The sequence below is a fragment of the Limanda limanda genome, chromosome 12 (assembly GCF_963576545.1).
Source record: "Limanda limanda chromosome 12, fLimLim1.1, whole genome shotgun sequence".
In the NCBI taxonomy this organism is placed as follows: Eukaryota; Metazoa; Chordata; class Actinopteri; order Pleuronectiformes; family Pleuronectidae; genus Limanda; species Limanda limanda.
Window position 1 is genome coordinate 1874519 of NC_083647.1, and position 15434 is coordinate 1889952.

General features: G+C 40.7%; 2 protein-coding genes across 2 annotated transcripts; one reads left to right on the top strand and one right to left on the bottom strand.

Moving 5' to 3' along the window:
- Nucleotides 1-2792: 2792 nt before the first annotated feature.
- LOC133015660 (histone H2A-like) lies at nt 2793-3578 on the top strand. The gene is made up of 2 exons (XM_061082913.1): nt 2793-3024; nt 3418-3578. Exons 1-2 carry the CDS (start codon nt 2793-2795, stop codon nt 3576-3578), a joined length of 393 nt encoding a protein of 130 aa, XP_060938896.1.
- A 1708-nt stretch (nt 3579-5286) lies between these two features.
- alkbh1 (alkB homolog 1, histone H2A dioxygenase) lies at nt 5287-15375 on the bottom strand. Its single transcript, XM_061082536.1, has 6 exons — nt 15238-15375; nt 13218-13326; nt 9261-9423; nt 8333-8423; nt 6424-6617; nt 5287-6254 (listed from the first exon to the last, which is right to left on the bottom strand). The coding sequence occupies exons 1-6, from the start codon at nt 15373-15375 to the stop codon at nt 5801-5803; spliced, it is 1149 nt and encodes a 382-aa protein (XP_060938519.1). The 3' UTR covers nt 5287-5800.
- Nucleotides 15376-15434: the final 59 nt, after the last annotated feature.

The following is a 15434-nucleotide window of genomic DNA, read 5'->3' on the forward strand; positions in this document are numbered from 1 at the left end:
AAGAAAAGATTGATATTGTGAGGATTTCAATATTTTAACTATAGGTTGTACTGAGAGGATTCTAAACAAATAAAGATAGAAGCACTTCAAATTATATTTGTACTCTGAACAACAAAAGATATGAGTAGTTTTAGCTAGATATTATGCCTTCATACAAATGATTTTAATAACCGTTGCTGCTTAGTGTAAAGAATGAATGTTTCACTTGTGCTCATTTCTAATTTTTGTATTAAAGCGTAATTCCCTTAGGTTCATTAAACTCTCATAGATTTCAAGCAGCTGTCTGATAAGTTCTGGAGGTTGGACTTAATTCTGTTTCGTTGCTTTGGTTTCGAGGATCCGAATGTTTACAGAGTCAGGATTGTTTTGATGAAGCAGAAAACATAATATTCTTTGCTCAAATAGACAACAGTTTGGCCCTCATTGCATCTGCTGGGTCAAGGCCTTTCATGAAGTGAACCGGTTGCCTAGCAACTATCAAAGTAGGAGCGTCATTGGGAGTTTTGAAGACTGTAGAGATGGTAGCAGACTTCAGGAGGAGACCAGCCCAAACCGCCCCCCTCACCCTGTGCGACTCCCCAGTTAAAACAGTGGAGTCTTTCAGATTCCTTGGGACGATTATTGCACCAGACCTGAGATGGGCGGAGAACATCACCTCAACCATCAAGAAGGCCCAGCAGAAGATGTTCTTCCTGCGGCAACTGAAAAAATTCAACATGCCGCGGAAAGTGATGGTGGAGTTCTACACAGCCATCATTGAGTCCATCCTCACCGCATCAATTACCGTCTGGTTTGCTGCCTCCACTGCCAAGGACAAGGGCAGACTGCAGCGGATCATACGGTCAGCTGAGAAGGTCATCGGCTGTGACCTGCCGGCTCTCCTAGACCTGTTCCACTCCAGGACCAGTAGGAGAGCGGGCAAGATCATTGCTGATCCTTCCCCTGCCGGTCACGCTCTTCTTTTCAGCTAGCGCCGCGGTTAGCTCCGGTTAGGGCCGCGCTAGCGCCGCGCAGACGGAAGTAGACAAAGTTGCATTAACTGCATTAAAATATTTTATCGCATTAATCTCTGGCACAATAATCTCATAGATTAACGCGTTAATTTTGACAGCCCTAATATATTGTCTTATTGTATATATTGTTGTTTTGTTTTCATGTACAGTGCACCAACCATACGTGGCAATAACAATAATTCTGATTCTGATATTTCTTATAATGAGTTAATCTAAACAGAGCCGACCAATTAGTATCTGTAGGTCTGTATCTACGATTAAGGGAATTCATTGCAAAATGTATGATACTCCTTTTATCACCTCCATAATCAACCATGTTCTGTGTGGTCATTGCACTGTGTGATTCGGGAGTGTAGCAGTCTTCATTATCACTTGTCCAATCTGCTTTTGTGAAAGGCACAGGAACAAGCAAGGGAGCAGTAGACAAAATGGGTATGGTATGGACATTTCCAACGATTTGAAAGATACATTTTTTGAGGAAACTCAATCATAACAGGTAGTGCAATGTTGTTATCTTGATACAGGGATTTTTACGGGAGAGTTGGTTACTCTGCTCTTGGTTGTCTCTTCACGCCTGCTGCTAGTTTACTGAACCGTGAGAAGCAGGGGCTGTATCACAGCTAGCAGGTGTGTCACACCAGTGTGGATGTCTCCAATCTGAATTAAAGTCTGCATGTAGAGTCATACTTGTATTTATTATGCTCATATTTGTAGTTATCTGTGGTTATGGCAGTTTTTGCTGGTTCAGTGTCTGTACATGGAGGTCTACCAAAGACAATCTCAAATGGACTTAGACCATGTTTATCTCTGATTCGCCTGCAAGTTTTTCTTCGATCATACCATTCTCTTATTCCACTGCACCTGCAGAATGGGGGTGATAAGAACTGTGATGTTTTATAGTAAAACCAAGATATTGAAAAATTTCTCTGGAGGTGCCACTGCTCTTAGAAACAGAGAGAGACAGCCCTACAGGATCAAGCTTGGTGAAAAAATAAGCGACTGGTCTGTTTTCCTCCATGAGGTTGAAAAAGCACAGATGTCATAAAACTTCCTTTTAGATCAACAAACCACAAACCAAGTGTAGGAGCTTGATTTGATAAACATTTAAAATCTTCAAATGCCATTTATTGTGCAGGAGTCCGAGAGAGGAGCTTCTCTTTCTTGATTGGAATCCAGTGGTGACAGAATGATTTCATATCTAAGAAACTCCTCATCTGTTTCTTAGTGAAAGGTTTTGGAACTGATTAGATAGCTTCAACACGTTTGGAAGTGAGGGATCTGCCCTCGGCTGTGATCACATGTCGCAGATAAGTCACTTCCTGGACTCTCGCTATATCCCCAAAATTATTTTTCGACTTGAACAGAAAAGAATACAAACACGTCTTTTAAGGTCCACTAAAAAGAATTGTAGATTTAAGTGGATCTTGACATCTTTTTCTTTTTCTGTGATTGGGAGAAAATGTGAATCAGAGAAGCGACACTCTGCTTTTAAACTATGAAGCCAGCCGTGAAATGGTGACACCGCTTCAGATCCATGGGTCCTGATTGGTGAGACGCTCCTCCTGGAGCTCAGCAACGCCCAAAAGAGTGACTCATCGTCTGAGTCCCTGATGCTTATTGGAGAGAAGTGCAGACCATCCTCTGCTGCTTGCTGGAGGCTTCTTTTCTGCTTGGTCTGGCATGAACCGTCCCGCTCGATCCGTGGACATATAAAGGAGGCTTCGAGCTTGTAACCGCAGTTTTTCTGAGACGTGATTCAGAAATCAAACTTCATCCAAAATGTCTGGAAGAGGTAAAACAGACAGGAAGGCCAGAGGGAAGGCAAAGACCCCCCCGTCCCTCGCCGGGCTCCAGTTCCCTGTTGGTCGTGTTCACAGGCTGGTGCGTAAATGCAACTACCCAGAGGGTGTTGGTGCCGGCGCACCCGTCTACATGCCAGCCATGCTGGAGTACCTGACCCCTGAGATCTTGGAGCTGGCTGGAAACGCCGCCCACGATAACAAGAAGAGTCGTATCCTAATAATAAAGTACAGATCACAGTGTTCACAGTCTGCTCTTTCGTCCCTGTTAGACCCCAGTTCGTCTTTGTACCCCCAGTGTCTAGCGTTCCAGCATTTTTCTAGTGATCATCCTGCCTGTGTCTTTTGACTGCCTCATTCTCGCCCTATTTGGATTATTTGCTTCGCTACCTGTCTACCTGTGAACTTACTATTTTATTATTTCTCGCTCTGTTTTCACAACATTCCTGTCAAACCATTGATTATCCCATTACAAACACAGCGGATCCTGAACTGTCTAAAGTTCCCCAGTCTTATAATAATCTTATGGAAGTTTTCTAACAAGACTGAGGCAACCTCATTTCAATGTCATCAGGATTATAATTTTGCGATAAACTTCTTACCAGGCGCCTACACCCCCGAGGGACGATTGTTTTCGCTTTCAACCCTGGAAATGCAGGCCATAAAGGATTATGTGGATTCTGCCTGGGGAGGAGGATGGACGGATAAGTCCTACATAAGCAGAGCTGTATTCATCAGCTCAAGAGACAAACACAACAAGAGATAAAACACATATCAGCACCAATCCACTGACAAAACCTTTGCTGAGATGTTCCTGAAAAATAAAACGATTGGTATGTGGGACAACCGCAGTGAAAGTTACAATTGTCAGAACAATCCTAGCTGCAAGCTTGATTCAAGCATACGTTTTCACACATATACACTGAATTCAAACTCTTTTTTGACAAAGGAAGAGTATTTTAGCACCTTTTTTTAAATGTATATATTCAATATGATAAAGTTGTAATAATTTGATTTTTTTTATAATAGATAAAATTGTAAATAATTGATAATTGGTCTCCACTAAAACACACCCTGTAACTATGTAGCCACCCTGTTACCATGCATAATTAAGTAGAACAGTAAAATTAGGTCACTACTGCCTCTATGTGAGTTCAGTGAACTTCAGCATCCTTACCAGGTGCAAACCCAGTAGAACCTCTGGAATGTGGTAGAACATGAATGGCAGCATAAATGTGCAGCTGATAAATCTGCAGAAATGTTTTGATTAAGTTTGTCAACATGGAGCAGTATATCAGAGGAAGGTTTCCAGCATCTTGCTGAATCAACGTCACAAAGAACTGTGGCTGTTTTAAAAATAATAATAATGGCTTGCATTTATGTAGAGCCTTTCACCGGACCCAAGGGCACTTTACATATGTTGGTGAATACAAAACAGAAGAAATACGAAAAAAGTAATAGTACAAAACAAGATAGAAATAAACAGCTGGTTGGGACATTAACTGAGGCCAAAGGCGGTGGTTATTAAGGATTTTTTTTAAGATGTCGAGGGATTCAGCTTTGCGTGTTTTGGCAGGAAGAGTTCCAGAGAGAGCAAAGGGAGTCACTTGATTTGTCACCATGAGTTTATTATTATTGCTGTTTGCTGTTGTCTGCAGACTTTGGAGAGACATAACTGCTGCAGTTCACTTTTATATGTCTCCTCAGCTACTCGACCATTACTGACAATAATCCATCAATTTATTGACCTTCCATTATGCTACAAAGTGTTTATTCTAATCAATGCTGCTAAATACCCTTATCTTTCTGATGTTCTCCATTACACGTGGCATCTATTGCACTTCTGTCCGTCCAGGGAGAGGGATTCCCTCACATGTGGCTCTCTCTGAGGTTTCTACGTTCTTTTTACCATGTTAAAAGTTTCTTTTTTGTAGTTTTTCCTTACTCTTGTTGAGGGTTAAGGGCAGAGGATGTCCCACCTTGTTAAAGCCCTCTGGTGCAAATGTCATGTGATTTGTGAATATGGGCTATTCAAATAAAATGTGATTGATTGATGTTCCCTCCACACTCATAAATCTTCAAATGAATTTGCATATCCACCTCTGAACACTGCTGGTTTGATTCAAGTAACACCTGAATATTTATCAAATGTTGCATTTGTTTTCTGAGAGAAGAAACTGAATATGTCACATTTACTGTCAATTGGAAAAACATGCTTAAGATGATCACTGGGTCTCATCTCTGTGGTTTTAGGACTGGGATACCAAGTTTAGCAACACACACACCATCCATACGACTATGATTTTGTTTGAAAATGTATAGCTTAATCACTAAAATTGAGATCTAAAAAGTTTAACTTATCTCCAGTTGTTAGAATAGAGAATAGTTTAAACATTTAGTCTAAAGGCCAGACTACAACATAAACTGGCATATGACCAGGAACTCTAAGTGGGAAGAAGAGTCAAGAAAGTGCATTGACTTTAAGAAAGGCTTTAATAAAACACATCTAAATAAAAGGGAAACCAATATTTTGAAATGTACAGTAGGATATGGCCACCTATGTATTCTTTCAATACTGGTATATACAGTTTCCGTTATATAAACCAATCGTATTTCACAAAAAAGTGAATATTATTGTATTTTGACTTATTATTTTAGGTATTTGATGCCAGATGATGACGTTACTCGAAGCAGGTTTCAGCCAATATCTTTCAGTGTTTTTTTGACACAAACTGACAGTTTTGAACAATTTTACATCGTCTGGTTTTGGCGGTCCAACAGCAGCAACACGGCTACTTCACAAATTGTCCTCCCGAATAAGGGTTCTGCTTCTTAGCCACTAGCTCAGTTAAAACAAAATATTCCTGTGCATCTCTGTCAAAATGTGGTCAGGTGGAAGCTGCTTGTCAGACAAACTCAGCTGAGCATTAACTTTATCAAAGGTGTGTAATGTAAAATGTAAATAATGAAATGAATCCTTGGTCTTTTTCATGTCTTTCCAATATCAACAAAGTCACAACTACTACTCCTCTTTCTCTTCGAACTCTCTTCATCCACTGATCCTTCATGGTACCCGTCTGTCTGGGCTGCATCAGTCCTGTGGTGATGAGAGGGTGTTTCTGGAAAGCTCTGTCCAGGCCCCAGCACCTGTCTGACGGTCACATTCACTCTGGAGCTCTGGATGTACCTGGAACACACTGCCCAGTCTTGCTCTGACATCTGCTCCACCACAGTGCTGTCCCGCAAGGATGAGGCGAGAATGCAGCCTTCCATCTCTAAAGCAGTATGTCCCTCTGGCGCTGGGATGATGCGAGGGACAGCATGGTAAAGGAGGCGGCTCTGTCCCGACATTACCATCACATCCCCACTGTGCATGTACATAGCAGTGGGGGGGTCATGTCTGCATGTACCTCCCAGGAGGAAGATGGCTGATTGCCCAAAACTATTAAAAAACAAAACAAGATGTATAGTTAAGGGGTGGCGATATTTTTCTGTGGTTAACCAAACTGCAGTCTGGATTACTGGTGCAATAAAACAATGGCATCAGGATTCGAAAACTCTACAAGGGTAGAAGAGTTCCATCCTCTAAGCGGACTTTTCGCCCCGCTCACCTGAATGACAGCAGCGGCCGGCTGTGATCCAGTTCAGATTCATCCACGTGAATTCCCAGAGAGGAATCTGATCTGTAGTAGTTGAGGATTCCAGCCTCTGCGTTAAATCCTGGAAATCCACAGGCGGCTGTTATTTGGAAGGACAGTCGGTTCAGCTCAGCTGGGAAAGGAGTGTAATGGTTTGCAGAGTAAGTCTGTGGAACAATAAAATAAACACTCTGTCCATTACCCAAGCAAAGCAATGTGAAGAGATATGTTGCTATAAGTGATTTCCTTCTTCCAGTGTTTACAACCTTGTTCCCAGATAACCAAAAGCACTCAACCTTTTTAACTTTTTGGGATTTCATCATTTCTGTATTTGTGAATAATGCTTACTGATGTGAGATTCGTACCATAAGCATCTAGGAGTTTCTTTAATCTCACCTGCACAATTAGAATTTTTTATTAGGGCCTGAACACCTACAGTGAGAGGCCCTATTGTATTTCGAAGGATCTGCATTTCCGTTTTGGGCTTTTTCAGGGCCTAGACATGCTCAAATTCTTACCAAAGTTTGCCATAAGAAAACCCCCCAAAAAGTAATTGTATTCTGGAGTAATTTGAAATGGGCGTGGCAAAATGGCTCAACAGCGCCATCTAAGGAAAATCCCCTCAGTTGGCTTTCACCGATCATCACAAAAATCATAGCCCAGGTGTATCATGACTAGACAAAAAAAAAGTCTAGAGGTGCAATGGGAAAAACGCAACAGGAACCCTGCCATTTTGGATTTAGTGGCCATTTTCTTAATTTTTTCTTTGACGTACTTGTCCCAGGGTTTTCATCAGATCAACTTCATATGGACATGAGTGTCATTACAACAAGATGGAGAAAACTACCTTGAATTTTGAGTTTTTATCACACGGTGTGATCGTGGCATGGCGTAAAAGTTTGATTACACGCCATCAAAACACAATGTTCTGTATCTCAGACATACATGGTGCAATTGACTCCAAACTAGACATGTAAGACAAAGAGTCCCGGCTTGATGACATCTACACAGAAATTATTAATTAAAATCACAGCGTGGCAACAGGAAATGTCTAGTTCTTGGAACATCTTACACTTGGAAGTATTCCTCCTCAACACTGACTACAACCGTATCAAACTGTCTCAAGACATTGATAATGGCACAGGATTACTGTGACTTTTTGTCAAACGCCATATTAGTGGCTTCAAAGTTCATCAATTCGCCATTAAACCCGAAATTGCTGTCACTTCAATTGTGTAACAACAGCACCCCCCTGAAGATATTTATATGGTTTTAAGGCATGGGCGGGACAAAATAACTGACTAGCGCCCCCTAAAGTGAAGCCCTGGCACTAAGATTAGCCGACATGTACAAAATCAATAGGGACATTTGTCTTTTCATGACAAACAAATAAGTCTGATGAACTTGTCCTTGGGCTTTCATTATATCAACTTCAACTTCTGTGAATGTCATCTCAACAAGATGGAGATATAAACTACCTTGGTATATATGATTTCATCACACGGTGTGAACGTTTGACCGCTATTCAATATTTTTCTAATAGCCAAATTTATTGAATACCCAAAGGCACACCATTTTATGGTGTCACGCTTAAAGTATTATAATCGCAACAGTAATCAATGTCGCTTTCTCCACTGGTAGCCGAGGCTAATGCCATTTGCTTTCTTCTGAAAAAGGGTCGAGCGATAGGAGTGTTATAAATCAGGGAAGGATACATCGTGACTGATTAGACCTAATCAGGAAGTGAACATGGGTGTCTGTGTCTACAACTTCAAAAGGGCAAGCAGCACTTGACGTCTCCAATAAAGGTAATTTAATGCATTATCAAACAACATCATTTAGTATGGATGGAATAGCCTGAGAAAAAGAGTGTATCACCAACCTTGGCATCCCAGTTGTAATGATATCCCAGAGTAACCCAGCGCAGCCTCTCCAGTAGAGTCTTTGGTTCTCTCTTTCCAGAGGGAGGACAGCTGTGGAGGGAATCAAACACAGAGCACACTTACAGAGGCTAGAAATCAGGTCCGGTACACTGTCACTAAGCAAACCAACTTCTAACAAGAAGCTTAAATCTAAATGAGCAAGAGTTGTGACTGATTAAGCGTTGCACTCCTTGGCAGTGTTACAGCAGGACAACAGATATAATTTCCTCTATTCCACACATTCTTCTTTCAAATACTTCTTCCCTGTCAAAGCCTGGTGGCTACATTACCCACAATCAAACTTGAAAATCTATCATGATTGCAAAATCAATGTGCGTGATAGACGTATCGCAAAAGACGGCAAAACAGCAATAAATGATGACTCAGAAAAACAGAATTTGAAAACAGCCGTGCTCCGCCTCCTCAGACTAAATTCTACTGTGGAACCTGTCTCTCTCCCGCTCTCCTTTAAAAACTTGAAACACTTAGTAAAAGTATGGAGCTGGAGGAGGTGTCGGCAGCGCGAATGATAGAGACCCAAAGGAGCAGTAAATTACAGACAGAGACACTAAAAACTGTGAAAAGATTTAACACTGTAAGTGTACTTAGTGGAGCTATGCATGGCTCCCTGTGTCTTCACCAAACCTGGTGGCACTGAGACTGAGCTGTGCACCAGAGACTGTTTGTTTATTTATCGCAAATCATATCGCATATCTTCCAAATATTGTGCAGCCCTAGAAGGAGCAGTCAGCAATTTTGGAGATATGCTTGGTTTCTTACTACACAAGAAGATCTGTGGTGAGCTGAAACCAGTTTTAACAAAGAAACTGTGAGCACTGCTTCGTTTTGCTTGACCAAAAATGCTGAACTGGCCCAGGTCAGTCTCACCTGAGGCCATGTATGCTCTTGCCCCAGATGTCCTGGGTGTCAGATGAAGACATGTGCATGTCCAAGTTGCAGACATTGGGTTTCTGAGGATACGTCTTCAAACACTGTTGCACCCAGAAGGGTTGTGAGCCCAGCAGGAACGGGTTGGAGATGAAAATGAACCCTGAAAAACACACAGTATAAGAGTAATGGAACACAGTATAAGGAAGGGAAACAAGCTCCATAACATTTAACCATGGTTATACAGCTGTGCTATGGACAAGCCTAGCGCCAACACTACTCCAGAGTTTTAGAGATGCTAAAATGGTGTTTAGAAATGCCGCTGGCCCCCTATTAATTTGAACGTTTGGAAATGACCATCGACTGATGCCCATTAGTATACAGTTATGATTGAAAATACTTTTACAAAATGGTTTGAGGTGACGTGTTGGACAGCGCTTTGTAGAATTTATCAGCAAAACAACAAGCTAGAGAATATCTAATAATATCAAAAAAATAATTTGTACATATTCCTCTGGCTCAATGAGTCCTTATCTGAGGTATTTTTAACTGCCCCCCCAAAGCTGACGTGTCGCTGGTGATTTGTGCAAAAAATATTGCAGAACTTGTGTCAAATATCCAGAGGTCTGCCCTCTTTATTTCGACCCATAAATCACCAAGGTAATGCAATCATGCTTTCTCCAATTCAGGAACATTTTGTTTGGTTAGTAACATTCCTTCTATTCTAGGTCACAAGAGACAAGATCATATACAGCAACTCTTCGCCACAGGCTACTAATTCAGAATTGATTTTAAACTTTTTCTTATTACTTTTAAAGCCATACATGGCCTTGCTGTTCCCTACATCATAAAACGTTGCCCACCCTATGAGCCTAGCTGCTGCCTAAGCTCCTCAAGCAGGACTCCCCTAGCTGCTCTCACAGCCTCTTGTTATAAAAGGTAATTTTGTGTTTTCCGTCGAAGTCCCGTATCTGTGGAACTTCCTGCCAGAGGAACTTTAGGAAAGTTAGTGTTGCATTTTCAAATCACTCCTAACAACCTACTTTTACAGGAAGACTGTTTATAGTGAATATGGTGTCCATCTTCTTCACCTCAGTGTGTTTTACATGCTGGGATCTGCCATGTTGTTTTTACATGTTTTGCGGTCTCTATTTTGACAATGACTTAATTTTTCATGTTATGTTGTTTTATATTGTCTGTGTGCTCTGATTTTAATCTGTAAAGCACGTTGTTTTGAAAAGGGCTATTAAAAGGAAGTTGTTATTATAAGTTTTGGAATAATGCGTTCCATTAGGTGCAGCTTAACAACACTATGTACTCTTTGATTATGCTTATTTTTAGCGCAGGCTCTAGATGTGACAAAGTGCTCATACTATTGTAGTGTAATGGCAGTGACTAAAAAGGGATTACTTTTCGTTTGAAGATTTTATTTGATATATTTTCTTTCTTTTCTGTATAATGTTGCATTTGTTTTTTTTCTCTGTTTTTCTTTTTTTTTCTGTTGTTACCTTGTGTTTTTGTTTTGTTTGTTCCTGAAGTTATATTGCCCAATCCATGTCTGTCTGGACACATTGGTGTTGATTGTTGTAATCATGTTTACCTCCTGTCTCTGTAACGTCCATTCAGCACTGCACTTATATATACTGAAAATCCTTCAATAAACAGATTTTGATTTGGAATAATGCGTTCCTTCCCTCTATTTGAGAGAACCCAGTGAACCCACATGTTATTCTTTGAGGATCCTCCAGGGCCCTGTAACTGGTAAATGGTTTTGAATTGATATAGCGCTTTTCTAGTCTTGATGACCACTCAAACGCTTTACAGTGCAGTTCATTCACCCATTCACACACACATTCATACAGTGCATCTAATCACAGGTCTTTGTTATTCTATGGGGGGTCGTTCAGCATCTTGCCCAAGGACACTTTGGCATGCAGATGGGTCAGACTGGGGATCGAACCGCCGACCTTCAGGTTGGAGGACACTACCCCTCAGCCACAGCCGCCCAGTACCATTTAGTGAATTCAACATACCCTGGATATCTTTCCGAGATCAAGCTGAACATAACCTAACAATCACAGTCAGTCACAGGAAGTTGGTAATCAACTTGTTAAGTCAAACCAGGTTTTCCTCATAAAGATCTGACATATGTACATGAAAGGGGCATGTCTACTTCGTATGACCAATCAGGTTAGAAGCAAACACTTGGTAGTAGTTAGTATCGGGAGTCCCTGCTGACTGTGTGTGGAAGCTGGAGGGGAAGCTAGCTGCCTCCGTGTAGCTTCAAGCCGTTGAATTAGCAACGCAGTTCGGAAACAAGACCGGGGAACTGCTGCGCTTAGAAACGAAAACATAAGCATTTGAACCGCTGGGTGTCACTTTATTTAAGCTAAAACTGTCCTTTCTACGCATGTTCAGAGTCAACTACGATTCTCTAAGCTCGTCTTCGACAAAAAAAATATGTTGCGCTACCTTCTGTTCTGGCGATGATTGTTTTCAGCACCCACAGCCTACGGAGAACCATAAATGAAAAAGCAAACACAGTTACAGCTGCTAAATACAAAAAAAGCTGCTAAATACAAAAAAAATATTTAGCAGCTTAAAAACAGCTGGTAAAACATTAATAGAATAATGTGTGGGAATGAAATAAATAACTATGAATCTGTTCTTTACTAACAAGTCCTGTGGAACTGAGGAGAACAAGCCTCTTGATGAGTGATGAAACGCTTCTCTAAATCACTGCAGACCCCACACCCTGGACACAACCTATTCAAACTCGTCCCCTCTGGTAGGCGCTAAAGATCTCACCAAAACCTCCAGACACAAACACAGTTTCTTCCCCTCCGCCGTCTCACTACTGAACAGCCAACCCACTGTGGCACTGTGCAATAACCCTGGATCTTTATAATAACCACTGTAGAAGTACTCCCGAAATTGTATTATATTATAATTATATTTAATTATATTTATTTATTTCACCCTTACTGTATTACCGTAATACTCACACCGTTTAATTTTTATCCCTGCACTTCTTTTCTTAGACCGTCGCACTGTTTTTGTATTGTTTTGTGTTGTGATGTGTATTCTGTGTAAGCACACTGAGGGTCACTTTACCATGTCAAATTCCTTGTTTCCTCAAACTTACCTGGCCAATGAAACCTGATTCTGATAATGTAGCCTCTATAATGAGCTTTAGTTTGACACAATTTCTGCACAGACTCTGAAACCTTTGCAATTACCAGTCAATAAACACAAATGCACCTAATATCGTACACGGTGGTGCACAGAATGTGTACTGGGTGTGTAAGCGGCGGGGATTATGACCAACCAACCTTGTTTTAAACTTCCTTTATCCATCATATTAAGCATCGCGCAACAGTTCAGTGTAATTTTGATGTTGAGCTCCAGCAGCTGACCAAGGTTCTTATGAGAATCTATTTCTATCATAAAGATACTCATCAGAGAAGGTCAAAGGATTTTGTGGATCTCTGCAGACGCTTGTCCTCCTCCGAGACTAACAATTCACACGCATCTCCACGGGATCCTCTAAGAACGCTTATGTCATGATTCAAAGGAATTGATTGGTCAGTGGGCATAATTTTTATACAGGTTAATCTCTTATCTCCAATTTAACCTGCTCTGGAGCAGGTTAGCCATGGTGGTTTCCGATAACAAGTGAATGAGCTTCATATGACTGGAAACACTGAATTTACCCTGAAGTTACCCCGATATAAGCAAATTTGACTTCAAAGTACAGGGCCCTGGTCAGCTTCTGTGGTCCTTGTCATAGGTCCCCCAACTGACAAACTGGGTGTTGTATTTTCCTTTGTCATCCATCTGTATTTTGCTCCATGTACATTTTCTCACCAGTAAGCACTGGATAAAGTTTTTGTCACCCTCTTGGTATTTGGTTTATTTCAAGAACTGCATGTTTTGTGTCTCTCCATTTGTTTTTACCTGGGTAGCCCTGCAGGCTGAAGGCTCTCCAGTCTCTGACGGGCTGTAATCCAACCCTGGCAGCCTCCGTATCACTCACTGCAACAAGGTCCAGTTTAGCTGGAATAACCTATCAATCAATCACATGTGCACACACACACACAGACACACACACACACAGTCTGTAAGTAAGTGGCTAGTTTAAATATTTAGAATGGCCTAACTTTGTCTCCAAATCATCCCCCTCTATGAAAGTTTCATTGTGTGGTTTCTAGGGACATCTAGTGGTAAATCTGAAAATTGTAACCAGCTGAATGCCTCTCACTTCCCCCTCCTATAGTGGCTTATGGGTAATGTAAAACATGAAAATGTAATCATGAGTATTATATTCCATTAATGTCAGTAGATTCCCCCATCTTCTACACACTAGAATTTTAAGTTTCGATTGTGTAGACTTGCCAAACAATTCAGATAAAATGTTGACAAGGAAGATGATTTATTTATTTTTGATAATTTATGAGACCAATGCAGAGGTTTGTTCTGTTGCTGCATTATACAAGACAACAATGTGAATCTAATACATATTTTCCCATTGATATGGCAACCATGTGGGTAAAAAACACAATATATCTTACATTCAGTGGCACTTGCAGTTGTTCATTCCTGACCTCTTATGAGTGGATACTTCCCCCCCCCCCCCCCGTCTTATCTATCCGACCTCCGAGGTAAGGAGACACTGAAGAGTGTTTCAAATGCACTTCAAGACATCTGCTGAGATATGGTTATAGCTGCTTTCATACTGTGTTACATTAGTAATCTATGTCCCATGTTTCTGCTGGCCTCCAAGATAAAAATGTTTGTTACTACAGTTGTACTTGAGGTAAAATGTCAGACAACTCATTCTGCTTCTACGTTGGGTTATTAATGGATGAGAGTACTTCTCCCACTGAGACCAACTTTGAGTTTGGGCTATTTTGTTTCCACATCATCTCTTTTTTCAGTCCAGTGAAGAGAGAACAGGTGTTAATCAAACATTAATACCTCTTTTTGAGTCATTAAATCGAAATACTACTACAATAATTAAATTTGTCTAATATCCTGAGTCAGACATTTTCACTATAACAGTATCATTTTTAGCCAGCAAACCTTCCAGTTTCATTACCTTCGCCAAGAATGTTCTGTTTTCACTCCTTTCCATTTGTGAGTAATATTACACAAAAACTTAACGGACTTCCATTAAACTTGGTGGAAGGATGCGGTATAATTCATTACGTTTTGTAGCAGATCCAGGAATTTGTCACTTAATATAACATTGAGAGATGGTGATATGGTCAACATTTTCACAGGTTTTCCAGGGAATCATGCCTGGATCCTGATGAGAATAGTCATGCAAACAAAGGGAATGAATATCTATAAGTGTGTGTAATTTGATGCAAGTTGATTGGATTTAAGGGGACTTGTGTACGCTCTACTGAGTGCCATTCTAGTTCCTGTCTTTATTCTAGAGGTTGTTTTTTTATGAGGGCTTTGTTCATACATCACTCACAACCAAATTTCATAGAGATGGTATAATTAGCAAATAGTGATATATATTTTAAAGCTGTAGACAGTATTAACTAAGTAACAGGTAAAAACCTTTGGCTCAAATATGTCAACATAGCCTAATGTAACAAGACGTCTGAATTTAAATGTATCCAATGTTCTGTAGAGGATATTCGTGTGATCCCAGTACAGTTTTATAAGATAATGCTTTTTGTAGTACAAGTAATGTTCGTCTTCAGGTTAGTTATGCCCTGGGAGAGTTTCATGTTGAGACTGATTAGGTTATTAACTCTGATCACTTATTATGCCTCGCCTTCCCTTTCATTCTGATGGTTCCATGTTACACACACATTCGCAGAACTGGAGTAACGTCCAAATGGCTGCTATTAGTTATAAATAACACCACTGGAGATGCGTCTACAAACTTTAATGTGAACGGTGAACAAACACAACCTGTCACTCAGAGTCAACCACGTGCTTTTCGTAACATTCCACTCACCTTGTCACTCGGTACACCTCTTGAGAAGTCGATGACGTCGCTGAAATCTGGCGGTGGGTTTCTTCTCTTGTAGAGTTTAAATATTTTACGAAATGCGTCTTCTCCACTCTCCACCATGGAGGCTGCCATCTTGGCCATTATGACGTAACTCGCCTTTCAACCCTATTCTTTCAACGCGAATCTTCTTTTTTGGGTTA

Excerpts from the sequence above, each read along its gene's own strand:
- alkbh1 (XM_061082536.1), bottom strand. The coding sequence starts at position 15,375 with ATGGCCAAGATGGCAGCCTCCATGGTGGAGAGTGGAGAAGACGCATTT. Across the intron at positions 8,424-9,260 it reads AAGAGCATACATGGCCTCAG|CTGTCCTCCCTCTGGAAAGA; the intron begins GTGAGACTGACC and ends TTCCCTCCACAG. Across the intron at positions 6,255-6,423 it reads CGGCCGCTGCTGTCATTCAG|TTTTGGGCAATCAGCCATCT; the intron begins GTGAGCGGGGCG and ends GTTTTTTAATAG.
- LOC133015660 (XM_061082913.1), top strand. The coding sequence starts at position 2,793 with ATGTCTGGAAGAGGTAAAACAGACAGGAAGGCCAGAGGGAAGGCAAAG. Across the intron at positions 3,025-3,417 it reads CCACGATAACAAGAAGAGTC|GCGCCTACACCCCCGAGGGA; the intron begins GTATCCTAATAA and ends ACTTCTTACCAG.